The following is a 12,052-nucleotide window of genomic DNA, read 5'->3' on the forward strand; positions in this document are numbered from 1 at the left end:
ACAAGATTGCCAGGCTGGGGCAAGATCAGGGTAGTCGAGGCCAAGGCAGGGGAGGAGGACTAAGGCAGGGAAGGGCTCCCAGCAGGGGCCTGGGCCTATCCCGGGCAGTGCCAGCCCAGGAGCCCCGCTCGGAGGGCCCATCTGTCTGCCAGCCGCAGCCCACCCACAGCCTCACTTGTTCTGCTCAATCAGCAGTCGTAGGATTTGGGGCTCGGTCAAGGCCACGTCGGCATCCACGCTGAAGTAGTAGGTACAACCATGGTCCTGCCGGCACAAGTCCCTGCAGGCAGGGGGACGCAGGGTCAGTTGGGGTGGGGCTCCAGTGCCAACCTCCCCAGCCAGGGTCGCAGAGCTACCCCTGCCCACCTTGCGATCACCAGGGACCAGCCACAGAGGTTGGGCCGCCCTGGTGCAGGTTGGGACCAGTAGCCTTGAAGGCCCCTCCCAATTCCAAGACCCAAACCCTGATGCAGATCCCAAACTCTCAAGACGAAGGCCCAGAGCTTGACAACTGGTATCAAGCGCCCCGAAAACCCTGGTACTGGGAGAGCACCACCCACAGACAGGCTCCCACCGTGCCCAGGGCCGGGGCAAACTGGTTGTGCCTTCCTGGAGGGGTCTGGGTACTGGTATCAAAGCCTTAACTAAGATTCACGATCCAAATCCAGCCCACTGCCCGGTTTCGTGTGGCTCATGAGCTAAGAATGGTTTTACATGTTTAACTGGTTGGGGGGAAAGCATCAAATAAGTTGCACGAGAATCACAGAAATTCAAACGTCAGTGTCCATAAATAAAACTTGGTTGGAGCCCAACCAGGCTCGCTCACGCTACCCCAGCAGAGCTGAGTGGCTGCGGCGGGGCCCACAAAGCTGGTCCGCACAGATCCACAATCTAGTCCTTCAGGGGAAGGCCGCCAACCGCGGATCTGGACGGTCCAATTCTTCTACAGTCAACATAAATTATGGGGCAGTCAGAGATTATTTATCTGGTTGTCAGCATTTATTGACTTCCGGTCCTCCAGTCCTTCCTAAACGCTGACACTGCTCAGCCCCAGCCAATCGCAAGACCGAGGCTAGTTCCCCATCTGACCGATGGAAACACTGAGGCCCAGAGAGGGGCAGGAACCTGCCGGAGACCACCCAGCCTTCCGAACTCCTGTCTCCCAGTCTGGTGCTCCGGACACCATGGCCCTCTGCCCACCACTGTCAGCAGAGATAACCACGTCCCCCCTGACCCCCAACTCACACGCCCATGTTCCTGGCATCAGCATTGGCCACCTGCACCTCGGGGCCCACCAGCTTCACAGACTGGTACTCGCCGCCATGCTCCGCCAGGAACTGTTCCACCTGAACCTTGTGGTGCTGTTCCTGGGGGGGGGGGGAGGGGGTGGGGGTGGGTTTGAGGAAGAGGGCACAGTCCCCCCCAGGGACCACGGCACCTTCTGCTGCTGCAGGCTGCCCCCCTTCATCCCTCGCACATCCCGGCCACCTGCTTTCCTAAACTCCACGCCTTTGCCCACCCAGGCCAGACCCTCTGCCTGGAATGCCCTCCCTGGCCACCCTTTGACCATCCTCCCCTGACCAGGCCAGGTCCACAGGCCTCTTAGGAGCCTCTGCCGCCAGGACAGCCCCCCCAACCCACAGGCCTCACATCCAGGTGGCTGACTCCGCTGGGCCACACGGAACCCCACAAGTGCCAGCTACTCACATGGTTGTGAATGAAAAGCCGCATCCGTTTCTGGGGATAGTGGAGGCGCAGGAGCCGCTTGAAGAACAGGGACAGGAACGGCGTGGGCTGCTCGATGAACACGCCGACCAGGACAGAGGGAAGAGCTTCATCCTGCGTGGAGAGGGGGCAGCAGAGTCCAGCCATGCCCAGCCACGGAGCCACCCCTGAGCCAGAGGTGTGCGGCCCTAGCAGGCAAGGGGCCTGGGCCAGGGAGCTCTGGGTAGGATGGACAGGTGGGCAGAGGCAGGGACTGGCAGGGAGGCAGGAGGCTGCCCCTGCTGGGGACCAGCAGTCGTGTGAGCCCTGACTCGGGGCGAGGACTAGTTGATGGCAGACTGTTGGGGAGCTTGGCTGGCATGGGGTGTGATGTGGGGCCACAAATGAGGAAGAAGGTGTGATGGGGCTGCAGGAGCGCCTGAACGACCAGGCAGAAAAATTGGAAGGCAGGCATCGGGGGAAATGTGGAGCCATGTGTAGTCTGAGAAGGCTTCCAGGAGGAGGTGCCTGGTGAGGAGCAGGATGGAACCCCAGACAGGGAGGTAATCCCTCTACCTTCCACCAAAGACAATAGTCTCTTCCAGAATCACCCATCTTCCCCCGCCCCGGCTTCTGGCGGCCTTACCCCGATGCCCTTGAGGCTTCGTAGGCCCTCGTCACACACAACACAGCCAGTCTCGAAGGTCCAGAAGCGCGGGATGTAGTTGCCCAGGTAGTTCAGCTGCAGCTGTGGGGGACGAGGGGTCTGAGAGGTGCCAGTCCCATCGACCTGCAACCCTGAGGCCTACCTTCCTGGGCCCCAGCCGGCTGCCACCCCTGAGGGAGCAGGAACGTGACCTTGTTTTGGGTGGGCCTTGAAGAGGGCATGCGCATCCCCTGAGGTCACCACAGCTGAGGGAGGGCTTGGCGCCCTGGTGCTTTTTCATCTCAGGATGGGCTGAGAGCTTGTAAAATGCAGATTCCCGGGCCACGCCCCTTCGAGATTTCCACTGGCCAGCTTGTGGGCAGGGGCGGAAATTCTGCGTTTTAACACATCCCCCTTCCTCTCCCTTCCATTGATTATGATTCGGGTAGTTGAGGACCTCTCCCTCAGAGAATTGTGGTGTGAACCAGGGGCCAGTTCCTCAGGGCCCATCTGTAGCTCCAGGAGCAAGGGGGCCAGTCTGTCCTGTTCATGACTGACCAGGCCTCATGCCCTGGTGCAAACATTCAATAAATATTTCTTAAATGAGCAAACGAGCCTGCCCTGGGGTGACGGAGTGTGGGTGACTTGGGCAGCGAGCCTGGGCCTGGGCGGGGGCAGTGGCTTCCTTTGTGCCCTGCGGTCCAGCAGGATGAATAGGGCGTCAGCGAAAGAGGCTCCATGTTGAACTCAGATTTGAGGGCAATGCCCACAAACTCTCGGGCACTAGGTGGGTGGCCCTGGCCCCAAGGAGAAGCTGACCCCCTCCCACACTCCCCAGGGCCTGGGGCCCCTCCTACCTTGGTGGGTCCGTTGCCATGAATCAGGACTGGGAGGGTGTCGTAGGCCAGGTTGCGAGCTCGAACGTGGCCCATTTCAAACTTCAGCACAACCTCATCTGGGGGTGAGAAATCACAGTGCCACCCAGCGTCAGACCCAGAGGCCAAACTCAGGGGCTGACAGGCTGGGCTCAAATCCCAGCTCTCCCCCAGTGAGCAGGGTATCCCCGTAGGTTAGTATTTCACCTCTCAGCGCCTCAGTTTCCTCATCTGTAAAATGGGGATAAGAGTGGGAGGACTGTATGTCCAGTGAGCACTTAGCACCGTGCCTGGCACAGGGTGAGCATGGAATCCACAGAAACCCACATCAGTTACTGTGATTACTGATGAGAGCTGGAAGCCAGGGATGGGAGGAAGTGGAGACTGAAATATCCCAGCTCCAGACACAGCTCAGGGAAGCCCCGCTGGCAGGGTCTGGGAGGCGCCCGCTCCAACAGGCATGCAGAGCAGCCCTGAGTACATGCCAGCGACACAGGGCAGCCTGGGAGGGACAGGGGACAGATCCTGGTCTGGTAGAGAGAGCCCTAATCCCCATGCTAGGACCCTCTTAGTCTGCACGTAAGACAGGAAGCTACCTTGTTCGACAGTTATATAACCCAGAGCAGCCTTTGCCAAGGCCTGGGAAATCCTGGGGAGGGGGGCTTTGTGGGGGTGACCATGAGAGGGGAGCCCCCCTGTGCAAGCTCCTGGCCCTCACGGGGTGAATCGGGCCCAGTTTATTAACCTAGGCTCAGGAACTCCCAGAGGCCACAGCCAAAGGGTGTGATGTTCCCACACCTTCCTGGGAGAGGGCCAGGGCTTTCCTCAATTCTCCAAAGGGTCCATTTATACCATAAATTCACCAATCAGTGATCGGGTCCAAATTCTCTTTTCTAAAGACGGGGAAACTGAGGCCTGAGGTGTGTGTGTATGTGTCTGGCCTGAAGTCACCCAGCAAGCTAGTGGCAAAGCAATGCCATCACCAGCCAAGGACCTGGGGTCAGCCCAAGGGCTTTGGAGTTTCAAGAACTCCCTGCCAGGTCAGCCCCTGCCCCCAGGCCAGGAAGCCATCAGCTGGAGGTGGAGGGCAGAGGGGGAGGTGAAGCAGGCTCACCTGTGAGGACCGGGGTTGGGGGGCAGGGTGGGTACCTGCTGTGGGCATTACCAGGCTGGCAGGCTGCTTCCCTGCCCTGGTGTTGGGTGAATTCGGTAAGCTGACCTCATGACCCTCCTTTCTCCACCCACAGGGACATACAGCTCTGCCCCAGGTGGTCTCTGAGGACCTGGGGATGAGGAGAGCGACCTCCCAGCAGGACCCACAGAGAGGAACCAAGCCTCTCTCCCCCTTGGGCTCAGGCCCTGCCTGAATCCCCCTCTCCTTCCCTCCATCCCCTCCCTGTAGGGGCTGCTCACCCAAGGCTCCATCCAGGTTCTGGAAGATGCGGCAGCGGTGGTCCAGGGTGATATTGATCCGCTCCTGCAGGAGACAGGGCATCAGGCTGCATCAGGGACTGGCCCTGGCAAGGACAGGGCTCCATTGCACCCACTGTGGGCAGCCTGCCCCCCACCTCTGCCTCTTCCTCACCACATCCGCTTTGCCCAGTCACATCAGGCCAGCTGGGAGCCCTGGGAAGGCCAGCCAGTGGCCAAGCCCCTGGGATCTACGGGCCGAGTGGCCCCATTTACAGAGAACCAGGGGCTCTCGGCACTGGAAGGAATCTAAGGAAACAGCGGGTTCCACTGCAACAAGCACCCTAGTAATAACCAACACTGTTTAGTGCTTGACTGTGTGCCAATCGCTATTCTAAGTGCTATATCCACGTTAATTAATTTAACCCACACAACACCCTCTGGGAAAATGCCATCCTCACTGCATTTGACAGATTTAAAAAACAAGGCACAGAGAGGTTGGGTAACATGCCCAAGGTTACACAGCTAGTAAGTAGCTGACTGGCATTAGAACCCAGGTAACTGGGCCCTGAAATCCCTATTCATGGGCACAATGCTGCCTGTTCCACTCCACTGTGTCTCATGGAGCCCACGGCCAGGCCGAGAGAGGGCAAGGGGCGCTCTAGGCTCCGCCCTCATCCCAAGCAGAGCAGCTCCATTTTCATGGCTTAGTCCCCGGGCTTCTGCGGTGATGTCACTGGAAGCAAAGGGGAAGGAGGAAGGACTGCGTGAACGAAAGATCAAGTTTATAGTTTCCACTGCACAGGCCCGACTACTTCATTTCATCATTCGGTGGATGATAAAAACTGAGGCCCAGAGAGGGGAAGGGAATTACCCAAGGTCACACAGCACAGCATGGGTGGAGGATGGGGAGGTAAGCAGGGCAGAATGCAGGAATTCTAACACCTAAGAGCACCCTGAGTTTCCTCTCTACCCAGAGGCTCCTGGCTGGGGCTGGGGCTGGGGCTGCACTGGCCTGGTTCGGCTACCTCCGCTCCCCTCGACGACCCCTGCCTCTTTGAGCCAGGCTCAGCAGTGGCCTGTCAAACTCTCATCAGCCCCCCTAGACGCCCCCAGGCACAGTGTCATTCTTTTCAACACCATCACCATCACCTGACATGAGGTTGTAAACTCCTGTCTCCCCACCTCAAGACCATGAGGGCGCAGACCCCAGCTCTCTTGTTCATTGCCGTATCCCAGCCCTGCACCTTTCGGTGTCTCCCACACAGTGGGCGGCCAATCAAGATCTTCTGAATAAATGAGTGAATCGATGAATGGATAAATGGGGGTGTCAAGGCCAACCCAGGGATTCAAGACCTACAGGAGCTGCTCCCAGTGCAGCCTGGCCCTTGGGATCAGGTCTCCCCAGCCCCACCTGCTGACTCTTACCCTCTTCTCCTTGTCCAAGAAGATCTTGGTGTAAAAGAGCTGGTCGCTGTCACTGTCCTGGCCCTCCCACTCGGCCACCAGCTTGCTGAGGCTGGGGGCATAACCGATGAAGCCTGGGGGTTGCGTGAGGACACACAGAAACAGATACTTAGCTTCCAGCCTCCAAGCTAGGGGCCTCTTCCCAGCCTCCCCTCTCCTCCATGTCCCACTCCTTTATCCACAAGCCCTGCCTCTTCTCAGAAGTCCCCCTAGATTGAGAGGAGGTGATGTCCATCGGCTGGACACAGTCTGCCAGTGAGTGTCATTTAGTGCAAGTTCCCACCGAGCCCAGAGAGAAAGACCAATGGTGCCCACTAAACTATACCAGCTTAGATGCTGGGCTCCACACAGATGGTGAATGAATGGATTACACCAGGAGTTCCTAGAGAGCAGAGCTGGTGGGCGCAAGCTGGAGCCCTTTTCCCATAGTTACCTGGGAAACTTGGCCCAGAGAAGGGCAGAGGCTGGGCCAAGGGCACACAGCACATGGGGGCTTAAAGGGAAAACCCCACACAGATCCCTGGTTATGGGGAAGGCTGGTGAAAGGAGAGAAATGGAAGAAGGTGGGCAGCCAGGGAGGGCCCTGCCCCAGGGGACACCTGTACCCCAGGGCCAGGCCATCTGGACTGTGCCAACTCTCTCGGCCCGTGGGAAGAAGTGGCTTCTGTGGCTGGACAGAGAAATTCAGCATAAAATATGGAAGCCACTGCAGTGGGAAGCCACTGAGTGATGAGTGTGGATTTGCCTCTGGCTGCTGGGTGGAGCATGGACTGGAAGGGCGGGGGTGGGGCTGGCGGGACAGTGTGCTGACTGCTGGATGCCAGGAACCCAGTGAGGCAGCGGCAGTGGGTGCGGACCTCAGGGCAGATTCGGGAGATGTTTTTTCATCCTCCCCAGAGGATATGTTTATTGATTTTAGAGAAAGAGGAAGGGAACGAGAGACACATCAATGTGAACCAGCAACCTAGGTATGTGCCCTAACTGGGAATTGAACCCTTAACCTTTTGCTCTACTGGGCAATGCTCCAACCAACTGAACCCCGGTGGCCAGGGTGAGGATTTTGTTTTAAACATTCTCTCCTATCTTCTCCGTATCACCTGGCTATCACCAGGGTCTCTCAGCCACTCAACCTGGCCAGGGCAAGAGATCTTTTGAAATGGGACCAAAGGACTGAGGTGGGGGAGGGCAGGAGGGCAGGTTTCGCCCTATGCAGATGGAAAGTTTAAGGATTAAAGAATCAGGAATTCTACTCAGGAGAGCCTGTGTTTGGGACATGAGTGACATCCTGTGGACAACGAGCAAGTGAGGAACCTCACAGAGGCAGCGGTGGGTTCCTCTGGGGCCTGCCCAGCCCGGTCTCAGCTCCTCACCTCCAGAGCCCAGGAACCTCTTGCCGTCAGACACCACTGGGTACTTGGCCTCCAGCCTGCGGTCGGGGTAGATGAGCTCCTCGGCCGAGAAGACCACCTGGCTCCTGGCCTGCCGGAACTTCTTCAGGAGCTCCCGGGGCCCCGAGGCAAACACCACGTCGTAGCTGCAGCCGGAGCCAGAAGACGGGCAGAGGTGAGCAGGAGTGTGGAGAGGGCCCAGGAGACCTGGATCGAGGCTTCTACAATCCCCTGCTCCCAATCTAGGGAATGGGTCCGCCCTACTGTCCCTGGCCCGGCCCGCCATGTTTCCACCCTACCCAGGACAGAGAGATGGTCCCCATAACCCATCCCCTTCTCCCACTGAGAGTGTGGCTTGTCCCTGGGCAGGTCCCCCACCCATCTTTTCACCAAGATCGGGAGTGGGCTACACCAGAGGGTCTCTCCTGGGATACACAGACCCCCTAAGACTTAGACAACCTTAGCTAGAGTGATCTCCCATTTCAGATGTCCTGGGAGAACCTCAATTTAAAATATTCCTCGTGCCCAGCTGATGTGGCTCAGAGGTTGAGCACTGACCTAGGAACCAGGAGGTCACGGTTTGATTTCCGGGCAGGGCATGTGCCCAGGTTACAGGATCGATCCCCAGTGTGGGGCGTGCAAGAGGCGGCTGAGTCTCTCTCGTCATTGATGTTCCTATCTCTCTCCCTCTCCCTTCCTCTCTGAAATCAATAAAAATATGTATTTTTTAAATAAAAAAATATTCCTCTATCTCCCTGCTGAGGTACCCGCCCAGGTAGCCCCCCAGCCGCTGACCTGTCTGTGAAGAGAATGACCAGGTTCTCCTTGTCTGCATGCTTCTCCAGAGCTTTCTTTAGCAGCCGAACCTTTAGCCCTCCACCCGCCGATGTTGCCTTCTCTCCATGCCAGTCCTCCCCCAGGCCCAGAGCCTGCAGAGAAAGGCCCATTAAAGATGGTCAAGTGACCATGCATGACCAGTCTGTGTCCCATCCCTCCTTCTCCCACAGCCATGGTGTGAGCATGTGACCCAAGAAGAGCCTATCAGAGTCTTCCCTGGGACTGCTCTATTAAAATTAAGGAAAGACTGCCTTTTCTGCTGAGGTTAAGAAGCTGGTGGCCACCTTGCCACCACATACAGAGAGTATGTCTGCAAATGAAAACAAACAGGGCCTAAAGACACACACACACAAAAAAAGACAAAGACTTAACCATGCTTGAACCCCTGGATCCATCTGTGCCTGAAGCAATGACCCTGTTTCAAATCTCATTCATGTGAGCGAACACAGGTTCTTTCTGGCTTAATGCAGCTCGATTGCAAGTTGTATAGGCAGAGACGTGGCTTGTGTTGTCCATCAGCCCTGGTGCCTACCATTGTGCCTGACACAGGAGGCACTCAGCACGCTCAGCTAAACGGAGAAATGCCTCCCTGTGGGCTCAGCCCCATGGGCCAGACACAGAGGACACACACCCATGACTCCAAGGACTGGGCACAGCCCGTGCTTCTTCAGAGGAGTGTTTGGACAGTGAGGTCTCCAGACTGTGGGCAGCCCCAAATCACCCGGGGGAGCTGTGAAATGCCAGTGCCCTCTAACCTAGCCACTCCCTCGCCCCCCGCCCCCCGCCCCCCATGAGCCCGTGCACACTACATTGAGCACCACCACACACTTCTCCAGTCTCACACTCCCCACACTCTCCAGCCCATCGTGGATTTTGCTATGTCTTTCTCCCTCTTGCTTTTCCTAACTCATTTCCAACATTCAAGTGTACAGAAGTTCCCCCTGTTGCAGCTGTAGACAATCGGCTACCCCAGCCATAGACAGCAGCAGCCCCAGGCAACACACTGAAGATAAGGAGTGGGAGACAAACACAGCAGACGATAAATAGCCCAGAGATGGCCCTAACCAGTTTGGCTCAGTGGATAGAGCATTGGCCTGCGGACTCAAGGGTCCCAGGGTCGATTCCGGTCAAAGGCATGTACCTTGGTTGCGGGCACATCCCCAGTGGGGAGTGTGCAGGAGGCAGCTGATCGATGTTTCTCTCTTATCGATGTTTCTAACTCTCTATCCTTCTCCCTTCCTCTCTGTAAAAAATCAATAAAATATATTTTTTAAAAAATAGCCCAGAGATGACCTGGGGGGTGATAAAAACGTCCAGAAAGCTGAGCGAATTTGTGGAGAGACCAGAACCCCTAGAACGCCTGAGTACATCTTTGTTGCCAGGCTGGCAGTCACCAGCTGTGCGGTAATATCACCGGGGGCAAATGGGGAAGTCCTCCCTGGGTAAGACCCCTATGTGGGCTGATCCCCCGCCTAGTATAGTAAGTATATGGGCAAAGTATAATTACATGGGTGTCCCCACCCAGCTTCCCTTTTTATATGACACAGAATCAAACTACTGCTCCTCTGTGTGTAGAATTAAAGAGAGGTTTTTCTGGCTACCATCCACACCAAAGGAAGGGGAAGCAAAACTCTCAATACAATTACTGTGGATGCTTGCTCCTGGAAGAGGCAAAGAGAATTTAGAATTGAACATTACTAAGACCTCCCCGCACTAAGCCATTATGTAAGAAGTTTCATGAATGGCACCCACCAGCAGCAAACTTAATAACAGATTTTTCTTTTGTGGATTGGAGCCCCTACGGTCTGTGTATAGTAATAATCAATGGAAATCAGCTGCTGCACTTGCACCAATAAAACGATATAGTTTTGCCGAAACCGGTTTGGCTCAGTGGATAGAGCGTTGGCCTGCGGACTGAAGGGTCCCGGGTTCGATTCCGGTCAAGGGCATGTACCTGGGTTGCGGGCACATCCCCAGTGGGAGATGTGCGGGAGGCAGCTGATCGATGTTTCTCTCTCATCGATGTTTCTAGCTCTCTATCTCTCTCCCTTCCTCTCTGTAAAAAATCAATAAAATATATTTAAAAAAAACGATATAGTTTTAACCATAGCTTAAATAATTCCATTCGTACCTTATAGGGAACTCCCAACAAGACATTATTTACCGCTGCTTGTGTCCATGAAAAATCACCTTCTTGGTGCTTAGGGTAAAGATAACACCACCCTTAATATTTTGGAATTACAGCAGCATACTGTATAATTATTCCAGGCAAACTTACAAACTAATTCCTTAGATGCCTGGCAGCAATTTAAAGAAAGAGTTTACTCCTTTTCACTGGCTCTCCTTACTTTTGCCTTTTAGCATAACCACTATTGTCTGTCTCATTCTTGTTCTTTTTTTTTGTACAGAGAGGAAGGGAGAGAGATAGAGAGTTAGAAACATTGATGAGAGAGAAACTTCGATCAGCTGCCTCTTGCACACCCACGACTGGGGATGTGCCAGCAACCAAGGTACATGCCCTTAACCAGAATCGAACCTGGGACCCTTCAGTCCGCAGGCCGATGTTCTATCCACTGAACCAAACCGGTTAGGGCTCATTCTTGTTCTTATACGTTTAATTTTAGTCTGCAGATGCGGAATAAAAATCTTAAAAGAACCTGAGCTCTGCAAGCGGCATATCAGCATCTATTAAGAAACCAAAGACGGGGGAATTGCCCAAAGCCAAGATCAACAGTAATTAATATAAATGTGAGAAGTCCAGTCAAAGAGCTGAGTGGGGCTTTTGCTATTCAGAAGGCTGACTGCATTGTCATTACCTACTGCTGACTCAATAGCCAAAGGCAACTCCCTCAAACTTGACGATCTCTTTACTGTTTCCCAAACAACACCTTTGATAAGTCTGTTTGCATTCCTAAAAGGCAATTGTGTATTCTAGTAAATAAAAAGCAGATGGGAACTGCTGGAGCCTCGGTGGAACTTGATGCCTAGAACCAAGTTCACAACTGGCTTCCCCCATAATTTCCAAATTTATATTTCTCGTCTTGTGTATTCATTTGCGCGCAGCCCTTTCTCCAGGTCTTTGAACCCAGGCCACGCTGGCCGTGGTCCCGCACCCTGTGGCTCCAAGTCAGTTGGGGAAGGTGGACACGCAGCTCCTGGACTCCCCCTGCACTCCTCGGCTGTCTCTGCCCGGCCTGGGGAGCCCCTTACCTGGATCTTGTAATTGAAGAACTGGGCTGAGCGCTTGAAGCGTCGGAACCCCTCGGTCTCCTTCGTGGCCACCGTGAGAACTAAGAGGTTGTCTAGGGACAGAGAAGGGGGTGGTGAATGGGATGGAGGAGGAGGAGGACAGGTGACAGGTAGGGGCAGGCCGCTGCTCTTGTCAAATCCCACAGGCCGAGGCCCCATTTCCATTATAGAGGAAGGGATGTGCCCAAGATCACTCCGTTGGTTAGTGACGGAGCTGGGATGTAACCTGGGTCTCCAGATTCTCTTCCAGGGCTCCATTCACCTGCAACTGACCAACATGACAGGAAGTGTCCAGAGCAGAGGTGTCCGCATCTTGCATTGTGGGACTGGGCCTCTCTGGCTTTAGGGGGCTCTGGGCCAGGCACAGGGGCGGAGGGAAGGAATCGCTCTGAATGCTGCATTCTGGGAGGACCTCTCCGGCCCACGCTGGACATTAGCCCGGAGGCAGCCTCCACTATCCACACTGCACCCAGAGC

General features: G+C 55.5%; 1 protein-coding gene across 1 annotated transcript in view; it reads right to left on the reverse strand.

Moving 5' to 3' along the window:
- PLOD1 (procollagen-lysine, 2-oxoglutarate 5-dioxygenase 1) overlaps positions 1-11,756 on the reverse strand; it is a 20,629-nt gene extending 8,873 nt beyond the window's left edge. Inside the window, exons 1-10 of the mRNA XM_015565882.1 lie at positions 11,538-11,756; positions 8,286-8,419; positions 7,473-7,636; positions 6,064-6,176; positions 4,639-4,702; positions 3,208-3,305; positions 2,351-2,452; positions 1,708-1,839; positions 1,246-1,367; positions 176-280 (exon numbers count right to left, since the gene is read on the reverse strand). Of these exons, the coding sequence (XP_015421368.1) occupies positions 176-280; positions 1,246-1,367; positions 1,708-1,839; positions 2,351-2,452; positions 3,208-3,305; positions 4,639-4,702; positions 6,064-6,176; positions 7,473-7,636; positions 8,286-8,419; positions 11,538-11,741 (1,238 nt within the window). The 5' untranslated portion in view covers positions 11,742-11,756. The remainder of the gene's footprint in view (positions 1-175; positions 281-1,245; positions 1,368-1,707; positions 1,840-2,350; positions 2,453-3,207; positions 3,306-4,638; positions 4,703-6,063; positions 6,177-7,472; positions 7,637-8,285; positions 8,420-11,537) is intronic.
- Positions 11,757-12,052: the final 296 nt, after the last annotated feature.

This window comes from Myotis davidii, unplaced genomic scaffold (assembly GCF_000327345.1).
Source record: "Myotis davidii unplaced genomic scaffold, ASM32734v1 scaffold299, whole genome shotgun sequence".
NCBI lineage: Eukaryota > Metazoa > Chordata > Mammalia > Chiroptera > Vespertilionidae > Myotis > Myotis davidii.